This window comes from Phyllobates terribilis, unplaced genomic scaffold (genome assembly GCF_046119375.1).
Source record: "Phyllobates terribilis strain yellow unplaced genomic scaffold, ASM4611937v1 Scaffold_9118__1_contigs__length_21890, whole genome shotgun sequence".
Lineage (NCBI taxonomy): Eukaryota > Metazoa > Chordata > Amphibia > Anura > Dendrobatidae > Phyllobates > Phyllobates terribilis.
In genome coordinates, this window is record NW_027371857.1 from 4,489 (window position 1) to 21,891 (window position 17,403).

The window sequence follows — 17,403 nt, forward strand, 5'->3', positions numbered from 1 at the left end:
AAGAGAAGAATTAGCAGAACAGGCGTGAACCATATAAATGGTTCACACCTAGAAATGCTTAATAGAAACATTATTGCCTCCCGGCAACAACGCTAATTTGATGACATCACTTTTTCCCGGTCGTATGGATTAGGCAAACAAAAGTGTTGTAGATGCGAAGTTTGCGAGACAGGTAATCTCGCCAATTAATTTTCCTAACTAACCTCTAAATCCTAATAAATCATAATATAGTGCAAGTGAGGGTCGAACCCACAAGAGGCTATCAACTTGTAGTCAGTTTCTACTAAGCAGGTCAATATATAAAAAGGGTTTTTTATTATTTCTAATTCTAAGAAAGCGGTAAAACAAATTATCAATATATAGGAGAAAGGTCCTAGTAAAGCTGTGTATTGGTATTCAATAGTAATGTTAATCATAGAAATTCCAGAATTAAATTTGTATGCAATTGTTCCTATTCTTATACGAAATTAACTAGCATCTCAAACAGAGTCTACTAATCATGTCCTAATTAGTTAACCATGACAAACGCCTATGATTCAAACTAAATGAAGCATTAATGCAAAGAACATCGGGATATAGAAACAGTAAAGCGACTATCCTATAATGCAATTCTCTACATATAAATTCTAGTTCAAATCGAATCTAAAACTATATGCTTGCTTCATAGGAATAGAATGCGACAAATGAAACAATCTATATTAGAAGTATGAAATATTCAATTCAATCTTAGGTGATCAATCTAGAACTCAACTAACATTCATTCAACAATTCAACGCAAGAGAAAAAGATACACTATCTACATAAGAATATTCTGGAAAATCTAACAACAATTACCAATTGAATACATTTACTAACTTTACTAAGAGATTAGAGTTTAGTTACTCATACCAAAGAAAAACTGAAAGTCTTGTATAAAACTTGAAGAATTCCAGCACGAATCTCAAAAACTCTTAGACGATGAACAATAGCAAAGTACGTAGAATAGAACGATAAAACTTCGATAGATTCTAGAAATTAAGATAAGAGCCACTTAAATAGCCTTAAGTTAACCCTGGATTCTATCTTTCTAGGATATTAACTAAAATAATAGAAAACGAATCCAACCTAACAATATCTCAACAAACTAATTCGGAAAAGGTAGAAAATAACATAATTCCTGCCTAGAAAATAAGCCGATCACGGACATCGGTAGGTATTCAGCGACGGTGGCTGGTTGCATTCGGAAGTATCTTTGTTGGTGGGGCCCGTAAAGTGGATAGGCGGGTGCCGCCGAAAGATCAGATAATTACTCCTCCAAGTCCTTTAGCTTTGTCTTGATCTTCAACGTCCCACATCTCTTCTCTTCTCTTCTCTTCTCTTCTCTTCTCTTCTCTTCTCTTCATAAACCTCCAAGAAGTAGCATAAATAAGTATATATGGTCGTAAAACATTACGCACCAAATACACTATACTACAACTCAAAACAACAATAAATATGTGCTAGCTCTATGCTCTTAACCCGTCGTAGACGTGTAAATCACTTATATAGAATTTACATGATATATAAGATTGATATCTTTAATATGAAGATATGCTAACAAAAATATCTTGTAAAACGAAGGTAAATAGTATCTTGAATAATATTTTATCCAAAATAACTATAATATCGTAAAAGTTATGTACGAAGAGCATATGTACGTATTCAGATGTCCAACCCGCCCAATATATTAATTTAATGGAGAGTCATTTCAAACACACAAATCAAGTAAGAACTCTCAGATCATGTCAAATACATAACCTTAACGGATTGTAATATTTCTACATTAAAAGAGTCATTAGATTTCTTCATGTTGGTCAATTTCTATTCAAATTGCTCATTTAAGACTCAACCCTAAATCCTCTCCCGTCATTGTCCAATGGTTAAGGTTCTTTCATGGAATTGTAGAGGATCCGGTAAAAGAAGCTTCCCGGGCTCGTTTTGATATCTTTCTCGGGATTTTCAGTTCGACGTGGTTGCGCTTCTTGAAACTCAGATCTCGGGTCTGCGTGCTTCTTCTGTGGTCGCGTCTCTTGGTTGGGGTGGATCCTTGATTATTGATTCAGTTGGTCGCTCGGGCGGTATTGTTTCGGTTACGGAGTTATCTCAAGTCGATTACTTTCTGATGGTACTTATTGCAGTGGGGTAGTCTTTCTTCACTTCCATCTTTGCGTATGCGCCCGCTAATGCTTATCGGAGAGATCCGTTTTGGAATAGACTTCGTGTTGCCATTGATTTGTCTAATGGGCCCCTTCTTTTGGGTGGATTGGAATTGCATTCTTAGTCTGGATGAGCGTATGGATGGCTCAGCTCTTTTACACCTTGATTCAAGTACTTTTCAGAATATTATCGACAATTTTGGTGTTGTGAATTTGGGCTATAGTGGAGAACCTTTTACTTGGGTTAACGATTCTTTGGCCTCTAATTATGTTGCTAAAAGGATTGATCGTTACCTTGGATCTCTTGATTTCCTCATCGCCTACACCCAAGCTCGTATTACTCACCTTCCTAAACTTTGCTCATATCATTGTCCTATCCTTCTTGACTCTGATCCTCCGGTTCACTCTCTTCCCCGTTGTCGGCCATTCCGTTTTGAAGACATGTGACTTAGTCATGAATATTTCAAATCTTTTATCACTAGCAAGTGGAATGGTGATATGTCGCTTCTTAAAGCGCTCTCTTCCCTTAAGCATCATCTCCTTAGATGGAACAAGGCGGTTTTTGGCAATGTTAACCTCAAGAAGGCCGCCCTTCTTGAGAGCCTTGGACATATTCTAGAGGAGATTCTTGACAACCTGTCAGACTCTCTTTTCTTGGAGGAGAATTGCTTGTCTTCGCGGTTAGAGGTGATTCTTAGTGAGGAGGAGATGCTTTGGAGAAAAAATCTATAGAATCTTGGCTTCGTGAGGGAGATCGGAACACTTCATTCTTCCATGCTTCTACGGTTGTTCGTCGGAAACGGAACCGTGTCTCGGCCATGGTTAATGGTGAGGGCACTTGGATCACTAACCCTGGTGACTTGGAATCTCACGTCACTTCTTACTTTCAGGATTTATTTTCCTAACCGGTTGAGGAGTTATGCCCGATTGCTTTAAGCCCTTTTGGGTACCCGAAGATTGAGGAGTCAATATGGAATCACCTTGACTTTGATGTTTTGGATGAGGAGATTTTGAAGGCTCTTCAAGCGATGGGGAACCTCAAGGCTCCGGGCCCCGATGGTTTCCAACCTATTTTCTACAAGCATTTTTGGGATATTGTGGGTGCTTCGGTCATTAGAGAGGTTAGAAGTTTCCTTGACACTTCTCGTCTTTCTCCAAATAAGAATTGCACACTTCTATATCTTATCCCGAAAGTGTCCAACCCCAATAAGATCTCTCTCATCCGACTGATTAGTCTTTGTAATGTGGTTTACAAGATTATTACCAAGTTGTTGACTTCTCGTATGCAAGGTATCATCTCCAAGCTTATTGTCCCGGCCCAAAATAGCTTCATTCCCGGAAGACTCATCTCCGATAATATTGTTCTTGCCCAAGAAGTTGTTCATGCCTTTAAGCTTAAGCAATGGAAGAAGGGTTTTGTTATGATGAAGATTGATCTTGAGAAGGCTTATGATATGCTTAGATGGGACTTTATTATTGATTATCTTGTTTGTGCAGGCTTCTCGAAGAAGTGGGATCATTGGATTGATGAGTGTATTTCTACTACCTCCATGAGGGTGCTTTGGAATGGGGAGATGTTGGATGATTTTTGTGCGAGTAGAAGCATTTCTCAAGGTGATGCTCTCTCTCCTTATCTTTTCGTTCTTTTCATTGAGAGGCTTAGTCATATGATCGAGGAGTCTATAAGAGCGTCACGTTGGCAGCCCGTGACTTTCTCGGTGGGTGGGCCTCTGATCTCTGACCTCATGTTTGCAGGTGATATCCTTATATGGGGGAAGCTACGATTGATCAAGTGGTGGAGATTGAGAGGATTCTTGAGGCTTTTGTAACTCTTTGGGGCAACGTGTTAATAAATCCAAGTCTCTTATCTATTTCTCTCCCAATGTGCCCGAAGATCAAAAGGCGCATATTTCTTCTAGGTGTGGTTCGCGTCGGACCGATGATTTGGGCCTCTATCTTGGTATCCCTTTACTCCACAAGCCTATTTCTTGGTTGACCTTTGACCCTATTATTGAGAAATTCTATGTCCGGCTTAGTGGGTGGAAAGCTAGACATCTTAGCTTTCCCAAATCGATGCTTAATTCTATTCCGGTTTACACTATGGCTTCTCTCCCACTTCTCTCCTCTACTTTCACTAAAATCGATAATATCACCAAGGCCTTTATTTGGGGTGGTAATGAGAGTACTCGGAAGATTCACGTTGTTGCTCGGGACGAAGTTTGTAAGCCTAAAGATTTGGGAGGCCTTGGCCTTAAGAAGATGTATGAGTTTAATGTGGCGCTTAATAGTAAGCTTACTTGGCATTTCATCCAATGTGTGGACGATCTTTGGGTTCGTGCTCTCCGGGCTAGATCCGTTAGTCCGTCTTTGATTGAAAGAGATAACCCTTCCCCTATTTGGTGTGCCATCAAGAGAGGTATGAACTTGGTGGTGAGTAAAAGGGCTAAGTGGATGATCGAGAATGGGCAGCATACACGTTTTTTGCTGGACCATTGTGTGGGAGACGCCCCACTGCTGCACAGTACCCTTAGTACTATTCCTACGGACTCTCTCGACCCTCCGGTCTCTGATTTTTGGATCACAGATCATGGTTGGGCTTGGGATTCACTTTTGGCCCTTCTTCCTTCTGAGATTCTTTTCTAGCTAGCTTCTCTGCAAGTCCGTGTTGATGTCACTGCCTATGATACTCTCAGTTGGCCCCTTGAAGCGGATGGCAATTTTTCAGTTTCTTCGGCCTATCGTTTCCTCACGTTCCCAGGTACTTCCTTCATTCTTGATACGACTATTTTTGCTTGTGTTTGGTCCCTTAATTTGCGGAGCGTATGAGATGTTTTGTTTGGATCGCCCTTAAAGGTGCATTCTTCACGAACGCGGAAGGCTTCCGGAGACACTTGGCGACTTCTGGGGAGTGCGCGCATTGCGTCGACATCTAGGAAACCTTCACTCATGTTTTGAAAGATTGCCTCGTTGCTAGAGCCGTGTGGATCAAGCTTTGGCCGGACCTCCCCGTTCTATCTTTTTCTCTTTGGAGTTCGCGATGTGGATGTGATCTAACATTATGGATACTCTTAGCCATGGGCACCGGTGGCCGGCTATCACCGCTACCGTCATTTGGAAATGGAGGAACCTATGGGTTTTCAAGAATGAGTCCTTTGATGGTTGCAAAGCAATTTCATCATACAAAATATTCTTGACATTGAGAAGAGCAAGAGGGTGTCTTTTACGTCTGGGATGGAGTTACGTGGCCGAGTTGTACGTCAAATTTCTTGGTGCCGCCCGCCACCTGGGTGGGTGACCCTCAACACCGACTGTTCAGTTTGTCATGGGAGTGCTAGCGCCTCGGGTGTTATCGGGGATGATCAAGGTGCGTGGGTGGGGGCTTTGTACATTAAATTGGTGTTTGCTCCATTCCAATCGTAGAACTTTGGGGTTTAGTGTCGCGTCTGTCTTTTGCCTGGTCACGTGGATACAGGAGGGTTTACGTAGAAATAGATTCGCAGTTGGGATTCTGCTTCTAAGAAAACCTATGGATTGTAGTCATCCCCTCTCTAGTCTTGTTGCCTAGGCAAAAGACTTCATTTGCAGGGATTGGCAGTGCCAGACTCGTCATATTTTCAGGGAGGCTAACCGAGTCGCCGACTCGTTAACGTCCCTTGCTTTCTCGTTTCCGCTTGGTATTTCTTTTCTTGCAAATCCTCCAAAGTGTGTTCTGGAGTTAATTTCGGATGATATTAGATGAAGGGCTACTCCCCGCACCGTTTTATTGTAGCCCAAATATTTTTATTTTAACGCGTACGGAGGCTCCGCACCTCTTCCTACCAAAAAAAAAGAAATAATTTGTTTTGCTCCAAGCCTTTAACGCACTTGGTAATTTACCAACGCTTGAACTGGCAACACGTAGGAAGAGGGAGCGTGTCCCTTCTCACTATGCCACTCTAGTTTGAGTTGTCAGAGACTATACACGTGCAACTGTATCCATATCTTCACATTCTTAACGAGCATTATCTCATAACTCTATAAATTTTGATTGCTTTAATTATGATACTCTTTTCGTACGGGTATGATATGGCTTGTCGGTAATGGGTATTCTATTACTTTTTGAACGGATAATTAGATTTTGGATATCGATATCTGACTCTATTTCGACCCAGCGGTCCATGATTTTTCCTCAAAATTAGCGAGTTTATCATACACAATCATCAGTGGAAGCCACTTTGACTTGCTACACTGCTTCCAGTACTTATATTCATTCGAATTATCCAAATATATATCCCCTCCTTCGATAATGAGCATAAGCTTATTTGGGAACAATCATCGCCTGTATTTTCTCCACCAAATATGTTATTCCTCTTATCATTGAATATCACTCTGTTCCCTCAAATTCGATTGCAGACAGTATCTGGCTTCTTCAACTCTTGCCAAGAATACAGACTTTTCTTTGGAAAGCAGTATCTGATGGCCTCCCTATGATTGAGCGCCTCAACGGTTACGCTAACTTTGTTTTGAACCCGTGCTCTACCTGTGGGGCTCCGATTGAGGAAGTCCACCATATATTTTTTAACTGCCCATTCACTAAGACAATGATCAACCAGCTTAATCTATCCCTTGTTCTGCAAGTTTTGTCAATGATCGGTTTTGGTGTTATTGTGGGGGAAAGTTTAAGTACTCCTCCTGGATAATAACACTTCTAAATGATTCTAACAAGCATTCTCCTCCTTAGTCCAAATGTCGACCTACACGCAATAGCATTCGTTGGATAAAAACCCTTTTAGGATGGATGAAAATTAGTTTTGACGCATCACTTTCACTGCAAGGGTGCTTTCGTTGCCTTTCTGGTTAGCGATTCTGACAGAAAGATCTTACTACTAGATCGACATTCTTTACCTCGTACTACACCCCTCCAAGCGGAGGCCTTACATGCCCTCTGTGTTGTAAAGGAGAATGCACATTTAACTCAGACTAACGTTATTCTTGAAGAAGATAATCTTTCATTAATCAGTTCTATTAAACAGATTTGGCATGTTCCTTGGCAAGTTTCAAGTATCACCAGTGACATTCATGTGGTACTTTCCACTTTTGCAGACACCCAAATCTTCCACTTCTGTCGGAAAGCTAATAAGGAAGCTGATTTGCTTGCTTCGTCAACATCCATGATGGAAGGTATATATTACACCCAAGGACATATGCACATATGCACAACATTTATGATGTTCAAGTACCTGACGTGCAAGTCAGGATGACGTGTAGCAACCTTGTGCATTCCTCGGCTGCTACTCGTCATTTTTTCTTTAAGTTCTGTAGTATCATCCGCTGTGATAATACAGAATGGCCTCCCCCTTGAAAGGGACTCCAGTATTAATCTGGTACCAAAAGAAAAATCTATAAATTTCTGTCACGAAATCGACATATTAATAAGAAAACAAATAATCCATTAAACTTACGTATGATAGACGAATTGTGTCGCGAAATGGGGTGATGTAGAGATGGGCGACATCATTAGTGTGCTAGGTGACGTGAGCATTCGATTGAGATTTTAGCTTGTAAAATAAATCTTATAACGCTCTTCTTCTCTGTAAAAGCAATTCAATGAATTGCATACACATAAATAAATTAGTAGCTTATTCTTATTCTTTCACTATGTCTATTTTGAAAATGAAATTATCAATTCCAATGATCAATTGGACAAAACAAGCCCAATATGGCCCAACCCCAAATTTAAATCGAGTTTTCATACATGCACGAGTTAACTTATCCTTGTTCTTTCAGTACATCGAGTCCGAATATGAGATTATCAAATATAATGACTAATTGTGCCTAACATGTCCAATAAGGCATAATCCCATCTTTAATTAAACTTTTATCCATGTATGAGGTAACTTATCCTTATCTTTTCACTGCGTCAAATCCAAATTAATCGTTACAGTAGATAATCTCGTATTCGGACTCAGTGCAGTGAAATAACAAGGATAAGTGATATTCGAAACTTACACTTCTTTTTTGGTCGAAATATTATGAAGCTCTTTGTTTCCAGTCGAAATACTGAGCGGCTTAACCGTTATATAAACACGGTTCCAAACCCGTGCTCACTTTGTGGTGCTTCAACTGAGGATGTTCCTCATTTATTTTTTGACTACCCTTTTACTGTGGGAATGATTAATTTGTTCTAGAACAAGGTTGGCCACACCTACAATATTACTCGAACTGCAAATTTCCTCCAAGATTTTGAAAACTTCTTTCACAATAACAACAAAGCAGAGCATATGTGTTTCCTTTGGTATAATATTTGGCTACATCGTAATAATCAAGTCTTTAGAAATGCTTGTCCTGCTCGCCTTCCTTTGGACATGGCGTTCTTCCAATATTCTAACTGGGCCATAGCTCCTGAATAACACCAATACACACTCCCCCGGTCTAATCGTCGCACAAAATGCCATCACATTCGTTAGCAGAAGCCACCGCCTGGTTGGATAAAGCTTAACTTTGGTGTGTCGGTTTTCCCCGCAAGGTAATGCTTTTGTTGGCTTCTTAGTTCGGGATCCTGATGGCAAAATTTTATTACTTAACCGTCAGTCTATCCATTTTACTAATCTACTTTATGTAGAGGCCTTAGCGGCTCTTCATGTTGTCAAGGAGACCGCAAAACTAAACCACTCCAATATCATTCTCGAAGGAGATAATCTCTCCCTAATTAATGCTATTATATAGATATGACATGTGCTTGGCAAATCTCTACTATTGTCAAGGATATTCGCACCATTCTCTCGACTTTTGCAGGTACTCAAACTATCCACTCCTACCGGGAAGCTAAAAAGGCCGCTGATCTGCTCGCTTCTTCAACGAGTTCAATAGAAGGCATCCTTTATGCTCAAGCTCATCTTTACGACATTGTTAGATCTCAGTTAACTGGCGTGCATATCAGGATGACACGTGACAGCCCACTTGCGATCCTCGGATACTACTCGTCATTTTCTCTCTCAGTTTTGTAGCATCATCCTCTACGATGATGCAAGGTGGCCCCTCCTTTAAGGGCCCTGTATTAAATATATATATATATTAATAGGGATCTAGCAAACTTATCATGTGCCTTTAGAAAAACCATTAATATATTACTAAACAAACAAGCATCGATTGTTACACTTCATTATGAATTGCCCTAAAACTAGCAGCAGAGATTGTCACTGAAGTTCAAACAAAACACAATTGCTCAGCAGATTCCATTAAACTTTACATTACATTTCTTATCCTTTTCCAACACAAACCCATCGTAGAATACAACAATAACACATACATCGTCAGATTGGAGAATTCACTCTCCCGACTAAACTCTACCTTCATCTCAAAGTATCAGTATAACAAACAAAGCCAAAAAGATGGCAAAAATAAGAGCTCACTCCCTCACACCTACTTATATAATGTCTAGTTATGATCATATTAGGGTGTTCATTCTTCTTCAGGCTCTTCCTCTTCTTGGAGAAGGTTCTCTCGGTTGTCGTGGGCCCAGAAGCCTCGAACATCGATCAACATGCTAGCCACGGTCCCGCCTTGCTTGCAACCGAGCAGATCTGATAAACTTATCCTTAGAGGGTCTGAAGGCTTGACCATGTCCCATATCTCGTCCCTCACGTCCTCTATGCATAGCTCGTAGTTTCCTCCTTCGATCCACTTCTGGTGTACGTCTCTGTATTATCCGTTACAAAAAATTATATACATTTATACCCATTTTATCCTCATGTCAACCACTTTTTTAGCTACAATGGTATTTTTATAAAAATCTGTGCATTTGGATTGCTTGTTAAGCAATTGCTAAAAAAACCCAAAAAGCATATTTCATGTGATAGATGAATGATAAGTGTACATGGAAAAAAAAAAGGAAAATGGGATTTTATATTATTGCTATATTTAAATATAATTGGTAAGTGGATGAAGTTGTACAAAAAACCAATGGTAAAAAACTATGGATATGAGAAAAAAGTAAGATGAGATTTTTTATGTAGGGTTTAAGTGAAAATATATTTAAAAAATGCTAAAAAACAATAGAAAGTAGCCATTGCATATGACTCTTACAAATTCATTATTACTCCCTCCGTTTAGCAATAGTTTGGAGAAGTTGTCACATAAATTAAGGACAAAAAATTTCCCCCAAATGCAATTTTAAAGTGTCAATGGAAATTAAAAAAAAAACAGCATCTAGAGAGGAAAATTGCTTTGATGTAATAATTTCTAGTGTAATTAATTAAAAGTAGTTATTCTTTGCTTTGAAGGGTTTATTAATGAACTCCTAGGATTAGTAAGGATTACTCTTTTACCATTTTTAGTTAGCTCATGGGCACACAATAGAAAAACCAATATATGACAAAAACAAAAGTATATTAAAGGACAAGAGTAAAATTTTGGAGCTAAAAGGACAAGTTTATCTTATTGGAAGGAGTATGATTTGCAATACAGTATAAAATGAAGAAGTTTAATGATTTCAGGTTTTCCCTGTGGAGAAGTTATTTATCTGCCAGTTTGAGACTTGCAGAAGTTACTAAATTACTGCAAGAGGAAAGCTGCAGATTTCTTATTATAGGAAGATTGTATCGGGTAACATCCTATACTAACGGATTGTACCCTTCTTTTTTCTTCCAAATTTCAGTGATTAGAAGAATATGAAAGAGAAGGTTGAAGGTAGATATTGGCATACCTGAAAAGTGTGTGAATGTCAGCAGTAGTCAAGAAACCTCTGCATTGGAGATCAAGGCAACGGAAGAGGTAAGTTAATCCTTCGGGTGTATCTTTGTTCTCCAAAGCTAGCACGAAATCCAAGAAGCTCTCGAAGTCCATCTCACGCCCAGAACCATTTTTACCACGACGTACGTGTTCATCAAACACTACACAGAACCAGAGCAAAAAGTAAACAATTATACCTAGTGTAGTTTCTAATTGCAAGTTCTTTAAGGAAGTGGAGATTACCTCTTTCAATGAATATGTCAGTCAGTGTTCCATCGGCATATTCTCTGAGCTCTTGCTTGCTTAACGTTCCATTCATATCTTTATCCAGTGCAAGAAACATATCTGTGCAACCATATATATGGAAAAATGTCAGAAATTTTGGAGCAGCAAAATGTGTGAAAACTCTTCTATGAATGTTAATAACACAGTAAAAAAAAAGCTGATACGAGACATTAGCACATTTAACCACAATGAATATGAAAGATATTTTCAAATGCGGTACCAGATCACATTTCAAAATCAGCTGCTAGACTCACAGAGCTGACAAAAAAAGAGTAAGAGCTGAGCAAAAGCATTAAACAAACTTATTTTTGGTCAAAAGGTGGATAAAATTTAGTGAATTTCAAAATGATGATATCCTGTAATCCTTAATGATGCTTTTAAGGACAAATACAACCAAATTAGATTATCTTCTTTAATAAATGGAAAAATGTTTCACATTAAGTTTATACCTGATATGAAAATGTCATACAGAAAATCATCTTTCGAGTTGAAGAAAATAAAGAGAAAAACACAAATACATCCAAATGACAGTACCCACCAAAAATGCGTTGAGCAGAAGTCAAAGAGAACCAGTTCTCAGCTTGCTCGGTATCAGAGACTTCCTCCTCAGTTTCCTAATATTCACCACATAAATCGAAGTGCGCGTTAAAATAGGAAGAAAAAAAAAAGCAACATATATGCAGTTCACTAACTGTTTGAAAAAATACATCAGCAAGTAATTAGACTTACTTGATGTAGTTCCATCAGTTCCTGCAAACAGTTGCTCAGCAAAACTTTCTTTATGCAGGCCTTTCCTATATCAGCAAGCAACTATACTATGAATAACCAAATTTGTGCATGTCAAAACTGCCATAAATTACTGCTTGTAAGAAGAATTAATAATACAAGCAGAACAAACCTCGCCTATGTGGATCACAAAAGAAAAAAAACTTATGTGCAGCTATTCGGCAGTACATCTGTATCAAAGCAGGAGCCATATTTCGAAGCTGTGCTAGATTTGGTATAAGGCCTCTGATGTAAGCCTCCATCTCCTGAATAAAGAAAGACAATAAAGGAGTTAACAATAAGATTAAGGATAAAACAGAAAACAAAGCAATTTGAAAAATCCATACATGAGGTTGAAGAAAGCCATCGGAATCTTCATCAAGCTCGCTCATGTCTATCCTTGCCTGGGTAAGAGAAACCTGAATAGCATGGCAATTCAAATAAGTATAATGTATACTAGAATAGCTTAAGGTATTCCTTAAACAAACCTAGAAGAAAGAAAGCTAATATATATATATATATATACACAAACACTAGCTATTTACATAATTCAGAGAATTTTGGAAAAGTAAATCATGAATAAGTAGTGTGAATAAATTCAGCTATACCCACCGTGCGCATCACATATAGATAGAATGGAAGAATGGCAATTCTTCCTTGTTCGTCTTTCTCAAACTTCATGAAATTCGATGGACTAAAGAAGCGCTTGCATTTCGGACCAATTTGCTCTGTGCTAACAGAAGCTATGCGACAAAAGTCTTCATAGTTCATCTACAACATGACAATGAAATAGATCTAAGATTTACAATGGAAAGTAATCTAAAAAATACAGTAGGACAATGACAAACTATCACCCAGCTTACATTTATGTTTTTTAAGGACTCCTACTGCTATTTGCTGAACTTCTATAATTGTTTTCGGCAAATTAATGTTATGAGAGATCGTACAAGATAATGATTTGAAATTATTTGCAGACCTTTTCAGCTCCTGTGGCATCATCAATCACACAATTTTCTCTTAAGCAAACCCACATTGCATCCAAATCATCAGCATTGAGCAAAAGATCTGATTGTTTCTGCATTATTTTGGATGTAATAAGGAGAATGTCAGCTAGTAATCAGAACACAGATATATACTAATTAACTTCAATTTTTGCAGAACACATCAAAAGTACTATGTTCAAACTTGAGCCATTTGTTTTTAAGGAATTAAGACAGGATAAGCTTCCCAAATGAAGATCTCTTAGCCAGTAGAATACGGATTTAACCAGCAAAATATATTTGCAAATACAATTTTCATAACTACAAATTTATAATAATATATAGACATACACCAGGAAACAAGAAGATATAGGAATATTTAGTCCGTGTTCGGAGAAAAGGCACCTTTAGAAAACGATATTTGGCCAGTCTTTGGACTCTGTTACTGATGGATCCTTCTTCAGGTTTCTGCGACACAAAACACAATTATATAAACAGATGGAAATAGTACCGCATAAGCAGGAAATTTGGGATTAGCCAAATGAGTTAAAATGCTCAGCTTAATTCAACTTGAGAAGATAAAGCTCCTCCAAGTATAATAACATCACTCGAACATGTCATGGATAAGATGAATTTACAAAAGGTACATACCCTTTTATAGAAGCTTGGTATAGCACCAGCATCAGCACTTTTCTGTTGCTTTTCTTTAAAAATGTCAAGCAAAATCCTCTTCGTTTCCAGCTCTATACAAACAGAAAATACCATAGCAATTAGGAGAAGCTAAATCATGCTTCAAACATAAATATATAACTAATAGAGAAGAAAGAAAGATTAGCAAACAAGCAGAAACAATCTCTTATTCCTTATTTAATCCACCGGAAAGACAATTTTTCTATTTTTTTTTTTTCAAATTTCTCATCTTACTCCTAAGTTGCTCAAATAGATTTTCTTGCTTGCTGCTAGACTGCCTATATATACTTCGGTAGAGATTTTTCAGTTAGGTGCCAATTTAGTTTCAGTATCAATATCAAAGCTTTTTGTTTTTGTACCGGTAATAACTTAATGTAGCTCGAGTTTTCATAGCTAAATCCGTCAAAAAAACAAAAATTCTACTTTAAATCACAAGCAACAAAATTTGATGTCAATTTGAGAAGCTAAATTTGATTCCCAACGACACCTTACGGCCAATCAAGCACTAACTGTGAAACAATTCGGAGCATCTCAACTAAATTATAGCCCAGCAAAACAATGAGCATTCACGAAAATTTTACCAACAAAAAAACAAATCAAGATCACCAATCGAACAAGGAAACGGTAAGGGAAAAAAAAGTTCCACAAAAAAACTCAAGAGTTGATTCTGAGATGGATTCATACCCATTAATGCTTCGGAGCCGAGGCCCGCACCGGTTCCTATGTAGCGGCGGAGATTCCGGACCCACAGCATCTTTGATGCCGGAGGGATCTTGCGCTGTGCAGAGGGATCGTGGCCCTCGCCATCGCTTGATCCACTGTACATCTTCGAAACAGAGTGCTAGCAGATTAATTATTGAAGAGCAATGCTTAGGGGAAGAAATCCTTTTTGAGTTTAGCCCTCTCTGGATATACTGAGATGTTCAGATCTCATTAACAAAAAATGAAGTGTATGGTATTTGTTCAATGATTAATTTTGGATAAAAGTACAAAAGGCAATTATAAAACTATCATTTGCTTCTTCATATATTTTTGGATTGTACTTTCATTATGAGTTTGATCAACGAGTTTCACATAAGAATCGATCACACCTATATTATTATTTGATCAGCAAATTTCCTCACAGATTTTAAAACATTCTTTTATAATAACACAAAGCAGAGCAAATGTGTTTTCTTTAGTATCATATTTAACTATATAGCAACAATCAAATCTTTAGAAATGCACATTCTGCTCACCTATCATCGACTATGGCGTTTTTCCAATATTTTAACTAGGCTATTGCGCTTTTGAATGACTCCAACAAGCATTTTTCCCGGTCTAATCGTCGTTGTAAACATCATCACATTTGGTGGCGGAAACCACCTCCTGGTTGATTAAAGATTAACTTTGATATGTCGGTTTTCTCGCAGGCTAATGCTTTTGTTGCCTTCTTAGTTTGAGATTTTGATGGCAAAATTTTATTACTAAACCGCCAATCTATTCCTTCTACTACTCCTCTTCAAGCGAAGACCTAAAATGCTCTATATGATGTAAATGAGATTGCAAATTTAAAACAGATCAACATTATCCTTGAAGACGATAATCTTTTCTTAATTAATGCTATTGAACAGATATGGCATGTGCCTTGGAAAATTTCTACTATTGTCAAGGATATTCGGTCCATTCTCGTATTCAGATTTTTCACTGCTAGCAGGAGGCTAACATGGTCGTTGATCTGCTTGCCTCTTCAACATCTATAATGGAAGACATCCATTACACTCAAGCTCATTTGCACGATATTTTTGGATATCGGTTGTCTGATGTGCAAGTCAAAATGATGTGTGGCAACTACTTGCAGTTCTCGAGTGCTATTCGTCATTTTTTCTCTAAGTTCTGTAGCATCATCCACTGCAATGATGCGGGTTGGCCTCCCCCCGGAGGAGAGATCCTTGTGTTAGCCCTGTATAAAAAAAACTATTATTTGTTCCAAGTACTTACGGTCTGTACATTTTAAGTAACTTTTTTTATTATAATGAGGTTTTCTAAAATAAAGGGTTTTCAAACATTGGGTTCGGTGGAAAAATCTCATTATAATGTATAATACACGAAACTTTAGGGAAAAAAACTACATTATAAATAAAAATATCATTATAGTTGATTTAAGCGAACTAGGCCTAAATACACCAATTACACAAAACAACTATAATGACATGCATTCCTCTCATGCAAGGCCGGATAAAAAAGAATGCATTGATTCTCTATTAGAGAATTCAAAAATAATTTTCGTCTTGGAAAGCTAATTCTATATTCTAAGTAGGACGAACTATACTCATTGAGTGTAATCTTGTCTAAGACCAACTACTTAATGCAGACTTTTCTTCTTCCTATCGGAGTGTGGAGTCGAATTGATTAAATCAATTAGAAATTATTCTGGAACAAACCTCACCTGTCACCTTCTCTACTTTCACAAGATCAAATTTTTCGACCCAAATATAATGGGGATCTTGGTCTCCACAAACCTGAGCATGTCAATATTTCTATGTAAAAAAAAACTCATTTGAGAACTCCTTGCAATTGACAATATATGGGCTCGAGTAATCACAAAAAAGTACCTTGATTCGGTCAATGTGTTTCCTCATTAGAAAAAACAGAAACAATCTTGACAATTTTCACACTTAGTACACTCTTTCCTAGTTTTTTTCTAGGTTATTGGTAATGGCCAAGGCATCATTTTATGGTCTGATAGTTGGATTCCTAATGTCGCTTGTGTCATCTATTTCAATCATTCTAGTGGTGTTATTACCACCTAGTATCTGTTTTCATCACTCCATCTCGCCAATGGGACGTATCAAAAGTGGCGAACTATCCACTTCCAGTAGAAAACATATTGTCAAAATTTATATCTAATGACAGATTGTCCAATTGATTAATTTATAAACCTTCCGCTTCCAAGAACTTTTCTACCAAAATAACTCATGCCTCTTATTATGGGATCGCAAAGTCACACAGTTCAAACTTATAATTCCTTTTTTGTTAAAAAGAACTTTGGCATGATTTTCCATAAACAAAACAAAAACAAAAACAAAAACAAAATGAATTTAGGTTATGATTATGTTAAAGTTTTATTTATTAAATTTGTTATTTGTATTGTGTTGCATAATTTACATATAAAATGAAGGGAGATGAAAGTGTTTCATCTTTATTAAACATTATCCTAATATCATGGACACAATGCTCTACCGAAAACGCCTGACCCCGCCTAGGCGCTAGGCAGAGCCCAAGCGTTGTAATTATAGGCTAGACGTTTTCAGCTAGGTGTAAAATAAAAAATCACCCACCTAGACCAGATAGAAAAAGACCTATTTTTTATTTTACATTTACTTTTTTTTTAAATATTTTCTAAAATTTCTCCCTCTTCACTTCGAATCTCAATTCTACCATCTCTTTCACTAAAAAGTCAAAAGTCAATTTGTTTAATCCCCGTCTAAGTTTCCGCCTAGCCGCCTAAAAGCTAGGTCCGCTCACTGCCTAGCGTTTTTTAGAATATTATACAATACCTAATACTCTTGCAAAAGAAGTTATAAAACCATCATCATATAGCGAGCCACAACCTTTGATAAATTCGATTTCTTTCTTTACGTCATTAACAAATATAATAAGCAAAGCTTTATGATAATCACATTTGAATCCCTTTCAAAAAATACAATTACAATGTTCTTGTTGTGGAATATTGCAATTTCAATGCAATCAAATTTATCTCATGTTGTCACATATTGTATAAAATCACCTCATAAGCTGCCGCTTGCAAGAGGGAAAAA

At 37.6% G+C, this 17,403-nt stretch overlaps 1 protein-coding gene and 1 non-coding gene across 2 annotated transcripts; both read right to left on the reverse strand.

The window, feature by feature from the left end:
• Nucleotides 1-9,614: 9,614 nt before the first annotated feature.
• LOC141252523 (uncharacterized) lies at nucleotides 9,615-14,429 on the reverse strand. The gene is made up of 12 exons (XM_073670524.1): nucleotides 14,288-14,429; nucleotides 13,565-13,656; nucleotides 13,319-13,381; nucleotides 12,910-13,008; nucleotides 12,546-12,704; nucleotides 12,281-12,352; nucleotides 12,067-12,199; nucleotides 11,898-11,962; nucleotides 11,707-11,782; nucleotides 11,127-11,228; nucleotides 10,858-11,044; nucleotides 9,615-9,852 (listed from the first exon to the last, which is right to left on the reverse strand). The coding sequence occupies exons 1-12, from the start codon at nucleotides 14,427-14,429 to the stop codon at nucleotides 9,615-9,617; spliced, it is 1,428 nt and encodes a 475-aa protein (XP_073526625.1).
• LOC141252524 (small nucleolar RNA snoR104) lies at nucleotides 10,667-10,786 on the reverse strand. Its single transcript, XR_012313923.1, has one exon. It is a non-coding gene; the product is annotated as a small nucleolar RNA snoR104 (small nucleolar RNA).
• Nucleotides 14,430-17,403: the final 2,974 nt, after the last annotated feature.